Source organism: Sciurus vulgaris (genome assembly GCF_902686455.1).
Source record: "Sciurus vulgaris genome assembly, chromosome: 15".
Classification (NCBI taxonomy): Eukaryota; Metazoa; Chordata; class Mammalia; order Rodentia; family Sciuridae; genus Sciurus; species Sciurus vulgaris.
The window spans coordinates 82,899,091-82,915,556 of NC_136476.1; the positions used below are offsets into that span (position 1 = coordinate 82,899,091).

The window sequence follows — 16,466 nt, forward strand, 5'->3', positions numbered from 1 at the left end:
GCAGGTTCATTGCCTCAGATCCATGTCTATAGTCTCTGGTCATCCATGCTGGTGACTAGTGAATGACTGCCCTTCACTGTATTCCAGCAGGTGCCACATGTACTTCAGATTCCTATGAAAGGCCATGCCTGGGAAGAGGGCCTCTGTCCAAATGCTCTTAGGTCCTCAAGGCATCTTGATGTTTTTACAGTGTCCTCCCATCCCCATGTCCCAGGGAATGGGGAAATCAGGAGCCTGCACCTGACCCTTAGCCTTCCTACCCACTCCTTCTCTCTGCCTTCCTTTAATGCATAAAAAGATAGATTTCCCACTTCTGCCTTTCTGGACTGAATTTCCTCAATGTTGTATCTTCTACCTTCAGGAAGTAACAGTCACCCTACCTCCTCACCTGTGGTGGTGGCCAGGTCCTGAGGAGGGAGAAGGGACAAATGCACAAGGAAATTGTGCTTATTTTAATTTCCGAAGCTGTTATCTTGTTACAATATAAATGTGATAAGCACCCTGAAGGAAACAAAGTTAAAGAAGGGTGCAGGAGGCACGCTGCAGGTAGAGGGACCTGCAACACTTCCTGCAGAGGTGCCATTTGAATAGAGACCCTGCAGGTAGAGGGACCTGCAACACTTCCTGCAGAGGTGCCATTTGAATAGAGACCCGGGAGATGAAAAGGAACCAAACACGTGAAGAACAGGAAAAGGGGGAGCCCCGGTGTCTCAGGAAGAAGGGACAACAAATACAAGACAGATGAGGAATGCAGTGTGACCACTCTTAGAGGTTTTTGTTTTTTTGTTTTGTTTTTGTTTTGTGTGTGTGTGGTGCTAGGGATTGAACCCAGGGCCTTGTGCTTAGGAGGTAAGCACTCTACCAACTGAGCTATCTCCCTAGCCCTCTTAGAGGTATTTTGAAGGAGGTGGGATTTAAACCACAGGACCATGTGACTGTGCTTGGGGTAGAGCGGAAGGAACATCAGGAGTATCAGTCCCCTCTATTGAGAAGCACCAATGCCTTCATCAGAGCCTTTATACAGGCCCCAAATTATGTGCCTGGGGTAGGGCTCTACTCCCAGCTACAAATGGAAGTGTCTAGGAGAGGAGAGGAACTGAAAAACTCAACCCTGAACATTGACAGAAGGGGTGAGTTACAAAGCCCCATGTGGCCTCAAAGTAGCACTGGAGGCCAGGGGAAATCCAAAGTATCTAACTCCCCTCCCCACCACCACTAGCTCACATTCTGTCAGGTTACATAAAGCAGTTAGAAAAGTCCAGAAGATGTAACCCTGCTTTAAACTGTCTTGCCATCTGTACTAGGTTTCTTCTAGACATGCAGAGGAGGCTTTTCAAAAAAATGAGTCATACTTATTGTAAAAATTCCATCCCGGCAATACAGCGTGTAAAGAGACGATCAAAATCCTAATGCTGAGGGGTGATCATCACTACAGGCTTGCAGACATGTCCCGTGTGCATGCAGGCGCACATGCATGCATATGGTTACATGGATGGGGTAAGGTTCATCCTGCACTCTACGACCACACTGTGTTCACTGCATGTTACGGGACATATACCTGCAGTTGACTCTAGCCATGCCTCTGGGGGCTTTACTGGCAAATACAGAACCATTTTCCTTGAGTATGGACTCAGAAAGCTACCAAAGGCAGGGGTTGGGGAGGAAGAGCTTTTCCAGTTTGTGGTGAAGGAACAAAGTCCACAGCCTCAGATGCTGGGCAGCTCAAACACACGTCCTTGTCACCCAGACTCAGGGCTGGAACCTTCTGTTCCACACATAAGCTGCCCTGGGCATCTTTACAGCTGCCTTTGGTGTATTTGCTGAGAAGGAAAAGAGCCAGGAAGGAGCTGGGCAAGAGATGCAGATTCAAGGCCTGCTTTTAGGCAGGTTGTCATCCCTTGTGTCTGGAGCGAGTGAAAAGCAAGACTCCAAAAGAACTCAAGTCCCAGTGAGAGGAGGGGATTTCAAAACTGCTTCTGTCTTCATATTCCTGTATATTTGGAAATTTCCTCAAATCTCTAACACAAACCACAAAAACGAAAACTCAGCTTGATTCCATTGGCTGGTGAGAACCTATAGGAGGGCTCTCTCTGTGGTACCACCCCTAAGGTCTATCTACAAGGACACCATGCCACCTGGCCAGAGTGAGAGTCGTAGTTCTCCAGGGCTGTGGGTGTGAGAGCTTTCCTTATGAAAAGAGATCAGACTTGAAAAGGCTGAAGAACTCTGCTCCCAGTCTGTTGTTAGGACTTGGACAGGGGGGTTGGCAAAAGTGTCCCCAAAACAAGAAAAGTCCTGTTTACTTCTTATTTCTTTGCCCATGTCCTGAAAAAAAAAAAAAAAAAATGCTAACTCTTTCTCTCCCTGTTTCTGATGCCAATTTTATGATTAGTCAAAGTTAGGAAGCTAGATTGAAGTGTGCATCTTGCAATAATCCCTTTAGCTAACAGTGCAGTGTGAGTCCTATGTGGATATAAATCCATAATCGCTTTTTGGAGCGTTAGAGAGAATAGCACTAGTATGGTGTGGGTTTGGAGGTGGGAATGAGTCATTCAGGCAACTCTTCTTGTATTCCAAGTTCAGTCAACAAACATTTACTGAGTCCTTTGTATGAGCTAGTCACAGTGGGTGCTCATTTAGAGGAGAAAAGTCAACACAGATAAATAGAGAAGTACACCTAAGAAAACTTCTCTGGAAGATTCAGATGATTTCTGGTTCAAGAAGTCTTTGAAGCCAGATGTGGTGGCACACCCCTGTAATCCCAACAACTCAAGAGGCTGAGCCAGGAGGATAGCAAATTGGGGGCCAGCCTCAGCAACTTAGTGAGACTCTGTCTCAAAATAAAAGTAAAAAAGGCTGGGAATGTAACTCAGTGGCAGAGTCTTTGCCTAGCATATGCAGGACCCTGGATTCCATTCCAAGTACCACAGCCACCTTGCCACCCCTCAAAAAAAAATCTTTGACTTGGAGACCTTGTATGTGGGACTTGTTGTCAAGAGGAGACTGTTTTCTTTTTATGGTCTTTGAGGCTTATCCAATTCTCAGCTCAGAGACCAAATAAATCCCCTTCTCCCCTGGTTCAGATGGTGTGTTGGGTAGCTTTCTGTTACTATAACAAATACTTGAGACAGTCAACTTAAAAAGAGGTTTTGACTCACAGTTTTGGAGGTTTCAGTTCACAGTTAATTGGCCCCATTGCTTTTGGGCTATTATAAGGCAGCACATCATGGCAGGAGTGAGTGGGTGGGTGGAGGAAGCTGCTCGCCTCATGGCAGCTGGCACTGCAGGAGAGAGGAAAGAGAGACTGACATTCCACAGTCCACTTCAGAGGCACTCCCCCAGGGACCTAACTCCCTTCTTCAGGTTCTACCTCTTAAAGCTTCCACCCCCTGCCAGTAGCACAACAGGCTGGTGATCAAGCCTTTAAACACGTGGTGCTTTAGGGGATGCTTATCCAAACCATGGCAGATGGCTCAGTTCCCCTCCATGATGCAGAGGCTGAGGACCCCTCTGTTGAAAGCCGTGCTCAAATCCTAAGTGTGCGGGGCAGTGGGAGATGCCAGCAGGCCTGGGCAGGAGTTTGTTTGTTTCAGCATAGAACACGCTTATTCCTGTACATGACCCTCAAAGAAGCACAAGAAAGACCAGACACGGCTTCTTTCTGCAGCCAGGCAGGCTCTTTGAGAGACGGAAGTTGCTGCAGTCCTCACTGATTCAGTGTTTTCACTTTCCCAGGGTACGCAGAAAATATGCCTTCCCTACAGCCCCACAAAAACTCTCTCTGTGAAGTCCATTTTAAGGTGAGTACGGATGAGCAGAAACCCCACACCATCAGCCACAGCCTTGTAAACTGGAAGGCCCTGCATTAGCATTCCCCACGAGACCCTCACAGCAGCCCTGTGGGGCAGATGCCCATTGCACCCCTTCTGTCGAGGAGGAAGCGGAGGATCTGGGGGAAAAGCCCAACTCGCAGCTCGTGTGTGGTGGAACTGGGCACGGCCCCAGGCCCAGCAGCTCTGGCACCTCTCAGCCATCTCCTCTGCATTCATTGCCTGCTGCTTTTCTCTTGCATTCACTCGAACACTTCAGTCTTAGAAAGAAAATCAAGAAATATTTTTCTTTCATTTTTCTACTTTGAAATAAAAACCCAGATGTCAGCAAAAGCTGCTCTGTGGAGAATGTGCTTATTCTTCACCAAGCAGAAAGTGAAATGATTGGAACATCTGGCTGCTCCCTGCCCAGCTGCCTCTCGGTGCCCCCGCCTTCCCACCCCTCGCTGTCACTCCCGTGCTTGGGTGGTAGCCTCCCCGGGGAATGCCACCATGCTGACGGAGCTGTCACTTTTTCCCAACTAGAATGTTATGTCCCAGGGACCTGCTCCTTGTCGCACCGTGCTTAATGCTTTACGGGTGTTCTCTCCGCAAACCTGTAGCTCCAGGAAGTACGGCTGTGATTGTCTTCATCCACTTATCAGGGACTGGAACTTCAGAGAGGTGAGGGGATTTGGCAAAGATCTCTCAGCTGGTAAACTGCCAAGCTGGGATTTACACCTAGGTCCCCGTGACCCTGGGGTTTGAGCGAAGGTCCCTGGCAGTTTCCTCTATTCATCTTCAGCTAGGTGGTGGTGGGAGATGCATTTTCAGCAACCTCAAGTAGCACATCATCGCTCCAAGTCTGACTGGCCGGGATGTCTCTTGGAATGGCAGACTTGACTCCATCAGTTAAGGGTTAAGATTAAGAAATAAAACTTCACATCCCATCTTCAAGCTTGATTTGGTCTCCAAATTTCAGGCCTTCTGTCTGCCCTAAGACTTCTGATTTTCTTCTGGAGCCGTCTGAAACCTAAGTTAAAGAAGCATCATTATAGAGGTTACATTTTTGTTGAGCATGGAAATATCTTGCTGCTTCTAAGGATCTATGAATTATAATTTGATGTAAAAGTAATGCTTTGAATTATATTGGCTTAAGATTTCTGTGAATCTTTTTTTTTTTCTCTAGAAAGTTACTCTGACTCTTTTCTTCCTTGTTTAAAGACTGGGTAGTTCATTCAATTGGATTTATTTATTTAAATTTTCACTTAGTTATATGAACAGCATCCTTCCTTCTCAGTACACCACTCATAGCCAGAGCAAGCTGCAGCAAGTTTTCAAAGATAGAGAAGATAAGAACTTCCACAGTCACCTGTCAACAGAAGAAAAGGCTTTATCTTCTTTGGTTACAAACATGAACTTGAGAACTTAAAAGGAAATTAAAATGTAAATACTACAGAGTCAGATTAAGCCTAGGTTCAAGTCCTTGCTCTGCTCCTGTGTTAACCTGTTGTTCATCTTCTGAGCCTCAACTTCCTCACCTTTCAAATGGGGACAAAGAGGGCTGGGGTTGTGACTTAGTGAGATAGTACTTACCTAGCATGTGTGAGGTACTGGGTTCAATTCTCAGCACCACATAAAAAGAAATATATAAATATAAAGGTTTCAAAGGTTCATTCACAACATACATACATATACATATATATATATATACATACACATATTTATATATGGGGATGTGGCTCAGTGGGGAGAGCACATGCCTGCCATGCACAAGGCCATCCCCAGCATCACACACACACATTCAAGTTAAATGGGAACAAAACAGAACCAACCTTCTGGGGACTAAATGATACAACCACAAGAAGCCTCTGGCGGGATGTGGACACCAGTGTGGAAAGTCCTCCTCACACGTTAGTTCCTTCTTTTACTTGTCACTCATGAACATGAGCATCCTCGGTGAAAGAGGCCTTAGAGATCACCAGTTCACCCTCCCTGTTTTATCTCTAATGGAACTTAACTTCAAGAAAATTGATGAAAATTCACAAGAAAATTCACATTGCTTGTCCAAGTAAAACATAAAAAGTACTCTTAGGGATGTTTTGCTCTGTTTGGTAGAGCAGTCGTAAAGGAAGAAGGAAATGTCAGTTGATCTTATTTACGTTTCATCATTCTTCCAGTACGTAAAAAGAAGAATCTAGTAAATTAAAGAATTTTTATTTTTTATTCTTAAAAGTAAGAATTTATAAGAATTTTTTTTAAAAGGTTGCCTAAAACAGATATTCCTGATTCCTCCTCTTCTTTTACTACATGAGTATCACTCAGGGAGAGTTATGTAAGTAAAGTAGAATGTGATATTTGGTGACTTGCACATATTCCTTCACTGATCACTCGTTTGTTGATTGGCATCTCCTGTGTGCCAGGCTGTTCTAGAGGATGCTGTCTAACTTCTCTGGAGAACTGGGATTTGCTCCACATTGCTTAAGTCTCACTGCACTGTAGCTCATTCTGTCTATTCTATTTCAGTGCCATGAATCTGGACAAGTTTGAGAAAGGCCCTAGGGAAATTTTTCATCCTGAGATACAAAAGGTAATGGAAGTTTTTGTTCTTCAAAATTGTATAAAACCAATCATCATGTTAGGATAGGCCCGACAGGGCTGTGGTGCTTAGGCTAGGATTCAGGGTGAATCACCTGAGTAGCTTTTACAACATTCTCATGGGAGAACCTCACGTCTGAGATTCTGCTGGTTTGGGGAAGAGCCTGAGAATCTTTCTCAGAAGTTCCTTGAGTGGTACTGACACCTAGCCATGACTGAGTACCCCTGAGCTGTGGTCCTTGACCCATGAGCTAGTTAGGTGTCCGCTCAGAAAGGTCTCATTAACTTAAAAACCAATCTTTTCCTGAATGATACAGAATTATGTGGAATGTGAGATTTTTAAAAATTAATAAAACACAAAGTAACTGTTGTGCTCTTACTCATTCAGAACTCTGCTGAGTATCAGAGAATTCAGAGCCCAAAAAGCCATCCCTATTCTCTTAGGGACCTCTAAAGGGAAAAGAAAAGTTTAGTTATAATCTGGAGAAGGTTCATTAGAAAATATCAACCATACTTCTGTCTTGTAGCCATAAATCATTTTAGCCTTCAAAACTCCCCCCTGGAAACTTAAAACCCCAGCTGTCACTAGCAATGCACCAATCATGTGGCAAAGCTGAGATTCAAGAAGTTGGATACACAGGGGCTGAGTGACAAGGGAAGGGACTGGGAGGCAGCTTCAAGTTCCATCCAGGAGGTGACAAGGAGCCAGTGTGGTCTGAGAGTGAGAAGGGCCGTGCTTTGTATGTTTAGGGAAGTAAGCCAGGGCAAGAGGGCCGGTGGGAGCATAGCAACCTGGCTTGCACCCTGAGCTTGGATACAGTTAGCCTCGAGGATAAGATCATTGGCTCTCAGCCTGGCTTACCTCAAATTCATAGAGTTATGAATTTTCATGTCTTTTATTTTGATTTAATTTTTAAAATAGTATTTGTACTCTGCCCCAGCCCCAGGAGAACACTCAGACAAAAATAGGTGCATTGGGTTAAACTATGTAATTTTAAGCCATGACATGTTTAAAAGTGACTCTTTATAGCAAATTTGAATTGTAAATATGTCATTATCCTTGTGCCTTTGTCACTTCATTATACAGATTATTAACTCTTCCTTCTTCAAGTCTGGGAGTGACCCCACCACCATCCCTGCCCCCAAACACATCCCCAAAGTCCCCAGAGCCAGCTGTGGTGCTTCTTGCTGACAGACTATCCTGCAGAGCCATCTCTGCTAAGCTATCCCCATCTGCTTTCTCTCTTCTACAGAGTAAAAGGGGACAAGGAGAAAGATCTTGCAGCTTCTGCCCACCTACATCATCCCTCTGTGCCCCATACTTTAATGCTGTCCCCACAGTGTGTTTTAACTTTCCTTTAAGAAGGAGCCCTTCACCAGCCTTCTACCTTCCCTGTACTGGGTGTGCTTGGGCAGAGCTGAGGCTCAGCTCTGCTCTGGGCTGTTCCAGCTACAGCCTCTCAGCAGATTCCTGCAGGAACCTGTGGGCAATAGGCTTTGGATATGGTAAAAGTTCTCAACTGTCACAGGCCCCAAAGAGTGAATGGGAACCCAACCTGGCATTGCACGGGGGCTTCTCCCATGAAAAAGGAGGGCAGCTGGTGCTAACAATGGCTGCTAGACTGTAGTGACATTATTCTCCACCAAAATCTTTCCAGACAGTGTGTGATTAAGCCAGCTCGCAGTGGATGGAGAAACCTGGGTGTCTCTGTTTTCTTCTGCTTCTGTCTGACAGCTTTATTTCAAGATAGTTATGGTGTGACTCTCGTAGATGACCAGAGGTTTTATAAAAATCTGGAAGGCTAAATTTGAGCTTTTAAAGCATTTCTAGGTTTTAAAAAAGTATAGTAAAATCACTCTCTCCCATGTCAGTCAGTCAGATATGTATGAAAAAAAACATCAGTGTCAGTCCCAAACTAATGATTAGAATCATGAAAAATACCACAGTAGGACTGTATTAAGAAACACTCCTCTAGACCATGTTGTACCTTCCAGGCTAAAACTACAAACTAAGAAGCAACAAAAGGAGGACCTAACCGATGCTCACAATTTTAGGAACAAGAATATCTTACAAACCTGAATCATGTTAAGTGGGACCTTGGCAAAGCAGGAAACATGGCAGGAACACCAGCTTCTGAAGAGATGTAATCCAAAATGAGGAAATGACACCTCAGTACCACCCACCCCCATAGCTGAGTGTCAAGATCCTCTCCCCAGAACTCAGCAGGACGCCTGCTCAAAGCTGATCCCTGCAGCCTGGCTGCCAAGTACAGCCCCCATTATCAGGCCAGGGACTGGTGGCAAAATGCCCAGTCTTGACACTTGCTGGTCTCTTGGCAGTTGGGAAGCCCAGGGCGCGGACACTCCCTTGTCTTACTCCCCAGAGCAGGTAGGAAGGAACGCTGTGGGTGCTAAGAGAAGGCCCCAGATCCAGCACTTACTGGCAGGCCTTGTGACCTTAACTCAGGCCCTTCCCTATGATTCTGGAACATCTGAACTGATCACGGGGTGGTTGAGAAGATCTAAAGAAACTATAGAAAGAGAATTTTGCAATGGAATGCACAATGACATGCAAATATGAAGACATCCCAATGTGAAAAAAAAACAAGATGATTTTATTTTTTCCCAAAACTCAGAAGTAACCAAGATCACAGAGTTCTGAATGAAAGAGGCCTCCTGTTAGATAAAATAGGGATTTGCCTACCTTGCAGAGTTCTTTCAGAGTTGCCAGGTCTCCAATGAACACAGCTCCTCTCCTCTTGGACAAGAGGGAGGGTGAGGGTCCCTTCAGCCTCCTCCACCTCCACCCTGGCCCTCTCCCTCCTATCCTCCCCACAGCAGCCATGGCTCACCCAGGCCTACCCTCCCCCATCTCTGCTCATCCACTGATCCCTGCCAGAGCCTTATCAACCAGTATCTATCTTTTTAGAAGTTCTGGAAAAATGCAGCTTGCATGTAGTTAGTCTACAAGTTTATACATGGAGTGACTGAGGGAGAACAAGAAGGAAAGAAGTCGAAGGCCGATCACATCTGTGTTGTATACCAGGCTTTCCACATACAGTGATCTGCTCAGGGTTAAGACTGTGTTATCCTTGGGCAGTGGTGAAGAAACAGAGACCCAAATGGGCTAAACAACTTGTGCCCAAACATACATAAGTATGTGACTGAGCAAGGATCCAAAGCCAGGATTCTTCAGGGTCACTGCTCCATGCCTTTCATAGGAGAGGAACTGACCTAGGGTCAGGCACGTCACAGCAGAGAAACTCAAGATTCTTGGCTCCTGCCTTTGGTCATAGTTTTGTTTTATTTTGTTTCCTGCCCCCGCCCCCCCGCCCGGCAAAAAAAAAGGATCCATAGCCAACTTGTTATTTTCAAAATGTTTTAATGCAAACAGTGTAACAGTGTGAGTTAACTGAAACGTGAGTTAACAGAAAGCCAAAATAAAATGACCCCCTTTTCACATGCACATAACTTTTGAAACTTTACTTGACAGGACTTGCTGGTTCTTGAAGAACAAGAGGTGAGTGTTTCTTTGGAGCCTTTGCTGGGCCATTTCTGCCTCCTGTGTATCAATGTGCTCCCCCTCCGGGTGACTCTGCATGGGTCTGCAGTATGGGTCCTTCCCACAGGAAGACTGGACTAAGGGGTGTGGTCAAGGCATACTTCAGAATTTTCTGTGCTGCTAGCTATAAAGATATAAAAGCAATCAAACTACTTAAGTCTGCTTGTGATCAAGGTGAGTAATGAGGCTTTAATTTCCATTACATTGAAAGAGGATGTTTGTACATTAGTTATTAAGTAGACTCTTAATATACAAGATGTCAAACTTATTTGCATGTTTTTGTGCCGTATTGCCCCATTGTTTAGAAATACATTGAGTTTTTTCTAAGCACATATCTAATAGAGGGAAATGTCCAAAATATTAGCAACAGCCAACTGAGTAAATAAATGATGATTTAGGCATATTATGCCCCTTAGTGAATGGCAGTTCATTTATCCAGTTGCTCAGACCAACTTGATAAATCTTTAATAGCTTTCTCTCACAGCCCTTATCTAATCCATCAGCACATCCTGTTGATACTTCTTCATAAACATCCCTGAAGCAAACGCGTCTCAGTGCTTCCACCACAGCCACTCTGGTGCACTGCCACCATCCCCGTCTTCCCTGGCTTGAACTATGTAGGCCAGATCTGTTTGTTTTATTTCCTTACTAAGGGAATACTTGCTTGAAGCAACAAGAGTCCCCTGTTATGATGACCTGGATATAAGCGATGGTTGGTATACTTCTGAACTTCTTGGAGAGCTACGTGACCCAGGCATTCTGATTCGATCCTGTAGCTTCTCAGCTAAGATCATTTGAGATCTTTGATCCCAATTCTAGCCTATTCTAGTGGTAAGCTATCAGCTGCAAAGATAGGCAGGAAAAAGGCTAATAAATAGCACCTGTGATATTCCTGAAAGGTTACTATTCGGAAAAAGGGATGTCAGTGTCCCAAAACCCATGTTTTGTTTGGCACCTCTAGGAGAAAATGTCACATCCCATGCTGTATAAACACTGGGAGGGCAAGAGAACTGTATGGATAAGTGGAATCCTAGAAATACAGAGGGTGTCCAGACAGGATAAACAAGGTGGAGTTTTGAATAAGGCTATCCTTTCTCAATTCCAAAAGATTCTTCTGAAATCATTGGGACTTTAGTTTCCCCTCATACTTTACTTTTTGCAGAAGAAATATAATTCCTAGCATACTATTAATTCCAAAGAATGTGATGGCACATTGATCTAAAAGCATGGAAAGTTCTGTTTCATGAAGTTTAGAACTTAAACTTTTTTTGTAAAGTTCTGTGCAAATAAAAATGAAAAATGTGACCTTGTCTCTGTGTCTGAGCAGAGCTTACGTGCTAAGCAAAGCAGTGCTCCCAGATTCCCTCCAGCAGTTTGGGTCCCAGGTCTGCTCTTGGGACCTTGAGAGCTCCCCTGCATCCTTCAAGATTTAGTGCTACAAATGGCAGCCAGCCTCATGATGCACAAAGGGCATTCATTGAGTAGCTCATCTGATAGGATCTGTTAAGGGATGGAGTATGGCTTGGGGAGAGGGTATGCTTGCCATGTTTGAGGACCTGGGTTCAGTCCCCAGTGCCAGAAAACAACAAATGGGAAAGATCTAATGGACAGTTAGGCCCAGATCAAATAATACTCCTCAAATATGAGAATTCACAATATTGAGAGATGTTCTGATTTTTGGAAATAGATGACAGTTCTGTGTTAGTCATGGACATCATTTGGGAAGTCCTAGAAATCAAAGTACCTAAAGGAACCTATAAGAAAGTTTAAGAACTTAACAGGGCCTTGTATCTGAAGGCCATTTGAAGCAGGAAGTTCCATATAATTTATCTTTGAAATGGGTACCCTCTTGAGAGTAATTACTAATAACGCCAGGGCAACCAGCAAAACAGATTCAAGCCAGGGCTGTCTTGGAAAACTTGGTTGCCTGATCTCTCTGCCTATAAGTGAACTTGAAGATCCTGTGCCAGATGCACAAAGATGCCCATCCTGTACTCTCTGTACCCTGAGACTTTGCAGTTCTGCAGTCTGACATTGATACCATGTGATGAAGACTTAACAAGGCTCTGCAACACCAATCCTTCTGGGGTCCCCACGAGGGTCCTCAGCAAAGGGAGTTGGTAGAATTGCCAGTCTCAGAATGGCCCCCAAAAGCTTTGGAAACTCCCAACTCAACCTGTAACCCTCAGCTTTGCTCAACTCAGAATTGTCTTGAGAAGACAATGGCATGACATCAGCAAGAGCCCTGGTCAGAAGTCAAGAGGCCCAAGTTCCAGCTCCACCCCCTACCATTCACTTAATACCTAGTCTCTGCTACCCCAGACTTCCATGTCCTGACTGTAAGTGAAAGGGTAGCCTCCACAAACTGTAGGTCCCTTCTGATCCTAACAGGCTGGTAGTTTATGACCTGTAGCTCTAATCATTGACCTGATCCTTTTTCCTGGGTTTTCTGGTCAGCAGTTTGGCTGGACCTGATCCTGGACTTCTGGCAGTCTGTTGGTTGTTCCTCTAGTCCAGTGACTCTCGGAGCAGGCTCCCTGGATAGCAGCTCGAGCACCTCCTGGGAGCCTGTTAAGTGTAGACTTTCAGGCCCCATCTCAGCCTGCTGACGTAGACCTGGGCATGGGACCAGCCATCTCTATTCTGGCAAGCCCTCCAGTGCATCCTCATGCCTGCTCCACTTAGAGAGCCACTGCTTCAGTCCCTGTGTCATTCCACAAGGGCCATCTGTCAGAACCCAAATCACTGCAGGTCTTTTTGAGGGACTCCCAAGAATGCGAGAGTTACCAGCATCTTCTAGACACGGGCTAGCGGTCATCACTTCAAAATAGGTGAAGGAAAGAGGCAAACTATAGAAAGCCAAAGCGAGCAAATGTCCCTGACAAACTTCTAAGAAACAGGGCAGAAACTGGCTTATGAGGATGAGATGATCACCCGGAGGCAGCTGGTGAAGAATGAGTGATTTCTGACCAGGTTTGTCTCTTCTCATTTATGACACACACAGTCACTGTGCTATGAATTCACCTTCAGTGTCCCGGCACCCATGGTCAGCCCTGCAGATTCAGTGGAAAGTAAAACATGTACGACCCCTCCTTCAGGGACTTGGGTTCTGGTGCTAGAAAGAGATGAATATGCAGGTTCCTTAGAAGAGTTAAGGAGTGAATAGTGCAGTCGAGTGCTGTAATGGGAGATGAGTGGGGTGGGTGACTCTATCCCAGGAGATTTCTCTGGCATTTGCTGTGTGAGCCAAGACCTGCATAATGGAAACAAGTGGCCATCCCAGGGGCTGAGGAAGAGCTCAAGGAGAGAAGCGTCCTCCTCCTTCCTGCCTCTGTAGAAAACCACTGTCACCAATGGTTGTGCATCTGACTTGCAGGCATGTTAGAGACATAAAAATGTTTAGAAACACTACCTCAGACTCAGGGATTTTCAGATTCTGAATGCTCCCAGATCCCATTGTCCTGAATCCTGGCTTTTGCCTTGACCTTCCACCTCTTCACAGGTCATACTTTGTTCCTTATCTGTCCCTTGATTGACCACCAAGAACTCCCCACCTAGTGGTGGGTCACATGGCCTTGCAGGGAACTGATTGTCATCCAAACATCGAATTTTTTCTCAAATTATCAAACACTTCAGGCATGCAATAAATTGAGATCCATATAATGAAAATCAGTAAATTCACTACCCAGCTATAGAAAAAAAAACTTGAGACCCTGTTTCTCTGACCCCGTTTCTCTGTCTTTGTCACTTCCTATAGACACTGCTCTTAGTTTGGTATTTGTCTTGTGCACAGGATCCAATTTTATTAACTGGCCGTTTGATGTTCAGGACGGCAGACTGCATATTGGACTAGTGACTGCTTGGCTTTTTTTTCCCTTGCACATCTGTTTTGTGACTTGTTCAGATTAAACATCTTTAGGAATTGGGGAAAATGAGCTTTTAGTAGAAATTGCCCACCATTTCTGTTTCTAAAAGAGTCCACAAGACATTAGCCTAAGATTGTTATGTTTGGTTTTGAATGACAATGAGCTCTCCTTTGCTGACTAGATTTGAACTGTTGCGGGTGGGTGGATTAGAAGATGGTGCCAGTCCTGTGGGTTGCTGTGGCCATTTTTCAAGAGCACTGTGTTGCCCCAGAATGGACCTGGCATCCTGCAGATGCCACTGGTAATAAGATTGCAAATGAGTTAACTCACGTAGAAGCATATGGTCTCATCTGTAAGTTGTAAAAACCTATGAAAATAACATAATTATTGTCATTCATATTGTCAGACTCCCAAGTGGATGGGAGGAAGGGATCCCTAAGTATCCAGCCTGGTGATTGCAGTGGTCCTAAAATAACAAGCAGCTCATCTTGGGACTGTGCACATCTGGATGGTAAAATTAACTTCCACACCTTTTGTTTTCTTATTGTCAGGGCTCTGTGAATTTCAAGTTTGGAGTTCTTTTTGCTAAAGATGGGCAGCTCACTGATGATGAGATGTTCAGCAATGGTATGTGAACACCACCTCCCTCTGCATATGAGAACCTAGTCCTGCTGTGATGCATTTTTGATAGTCAAAACTGAACTCATTGGACTCTTCAATCCAAGGAGACAGTTTTTTTTTTAAATTTCATGGTAAATTTGGTAGGGAAGTTGTTGCCTAGTTTCATTCATTTGGCAAATATATACAGATCACCTGATTTCTACCAGTCCCTGCTCTGGCACTGGAGAAACAGCCTCAGTGGGAAGGCACATGAATTTGGAGAATTTGGTTCTGCAGAGTCTCAAAAGCAGGGGAGACTTTCCTGTGACTTTTATGGCTTAGAGAGTTATACAATGGTGTCCTCTTCCTGAGATTTATCTTCTCTCTTTTTTTTTTTTTTTTTTTTCCTTTGGTGGTGGTGGGAATTGAACCCAGGGCCTTGTGCATTCAAGGCAAGCATTCTGCCAACTGAGCCATATCCCCAGCCCCCTAGATTTATCATTTTTTGTGTTAAATACCTATTAGTTATTGGTGGAAGCACTACTGATATTTTCATTCTGCAGTTCTAAACACTGTGACCTCACTGTTGCAGTGGTAAGCTTGGTTCATCTGGTTCTGTAACTCCCTTTGCTTAGATTCCTGAGCAGATTCCTGATTATGAAACTTCCTTATGATCCCAGGAAGAAGGGAAGTTGGCTTCATGCTGCACACCCCATCAGTGCCTTAGAACCTTCAAATAATGTCACTGGGTAGTTAGAAAACGAGGACTTGGTGACTCCTCTGCTCTGTTCTTTACCTCTTCCTGCAGAAATTGGAAGTGAAGCTTTTCAAAAATTTTTAAATCTCCTGGGTGACACAGTCACTCTCAAGGGCTGGACAGGCTACCGCGGCGGTCTGGACACCAAAAGTAAGCTTGCCTCTTGATTTATTTTGTTGTAGCTGGTGGAATTTTATTAATCAACTCTATCTATATTTGAACTTATACCTAAGATGAGGGAAGGGATGGACCAGGGCCAAAGGACAGAAGTTGAGTATCACACCAGTCTGACAAGGATCACTGGACACATTCAGTGCCTCCATTGAGTGTTGCAAGATTAAGTCAGCTCTCACAGCCCCTAGGAAATGGCAGGAGTCATGATTTGCCCATAAATAGAGTCACACATCACATAATGACATTTCCATCAATGACGGACATCTGTGACAGTGGTGCCATAAGATCACATCACCTAGTGATGCTGAGACCCTCTCAGTTTGTGTCAGTGCCCTTCAAGAGGTCCACACAGAGATGAAGTCACCTAAGGACACCTTTCTCAGAACTTGTTCCCATCATTAAGTGGTACCTACCTGTACTTACAATTGAGCACCAACTGTGTTCCAGGACTGTGTTGGGCTCTGGGGACATAGAGTGGATAAACCAATATGGTCCCTACCTTTCTAGGAGCCTAGAGTTCACTGAACAGCATGGACATTAAACAGATAACTATCGAATAGTTTAGGAACTAAGGAGTGCCACTGGAACACTTTGCCAAATCTGGAGGATTAGGAGAGGCTTCTCTGGGGAATTGATGTTTGCAGTGAGAGGCAAGGAGTGATGAGTGGGAGCAGTCAGAGCATCTTAAAGAGAGAAGAGCATTCCAAGCAGGGAACATCAGTGAAGCCCCTGAGGCTGGAACGAATATGATTTGTTCTCGCAACTAAGAGAATACCTTTATAACTGGAGGGGGCAGAGGGACCAAGAAGGATGCCTGTGAACTGGAGGAGGGAGCAGGGGTGACCCCACAGGAAGTCTGTGGTCCCACGGCACCTCTGGACAGAACCTTAGGTCTGAATGGAGCAGGAGGAGGAGCCAATGGAGAGGTAGTTGCCACTGTCCAAACAGAAGTGGTGGCCGCCTGGCTGGAGGAGCAGCAGGCTGGTAGGGAAAAGACTGCACTAATCCAAGTGCCCTTTCCCAGGCAGAGGGGTAGGATTAAAAAGTGGGGGTGAAAAGGAAGAAAGGACCCTCACAGCACCTGGGCTTCTGGCCTGGGG

At 45.0% G+C, this 16,466-nt stretch overlaps 1 protein-coding gene across 1 annotated transcript in view; it reads left to right on the forward strand.

The window, feature by feature from the left end:
• The window catches only part of GARNL3 (GTPase activating Rap/RanGAP domain like 3), a 151,960-nt gene that overhangs the window by 84,036 nt on the left and 51,458 nt on the right, over positions 1–16,466 (forward strand). The window contains 5 exon segments of the mRNA XM_079112895.1: positions 3,736–3,800; positions 6,336–6,399; positions 9,901–9,927; positions 14,387–14,462; positions 15,244–15,342. Of these exon segments, the coding sequence (XP_078969021.1) occupies positions 3,736–3,800; positions 6,336–6,399; positions 9,901–9,927; positions 14,387–14,462; positions 15,244–15,342 (331 nt within the window).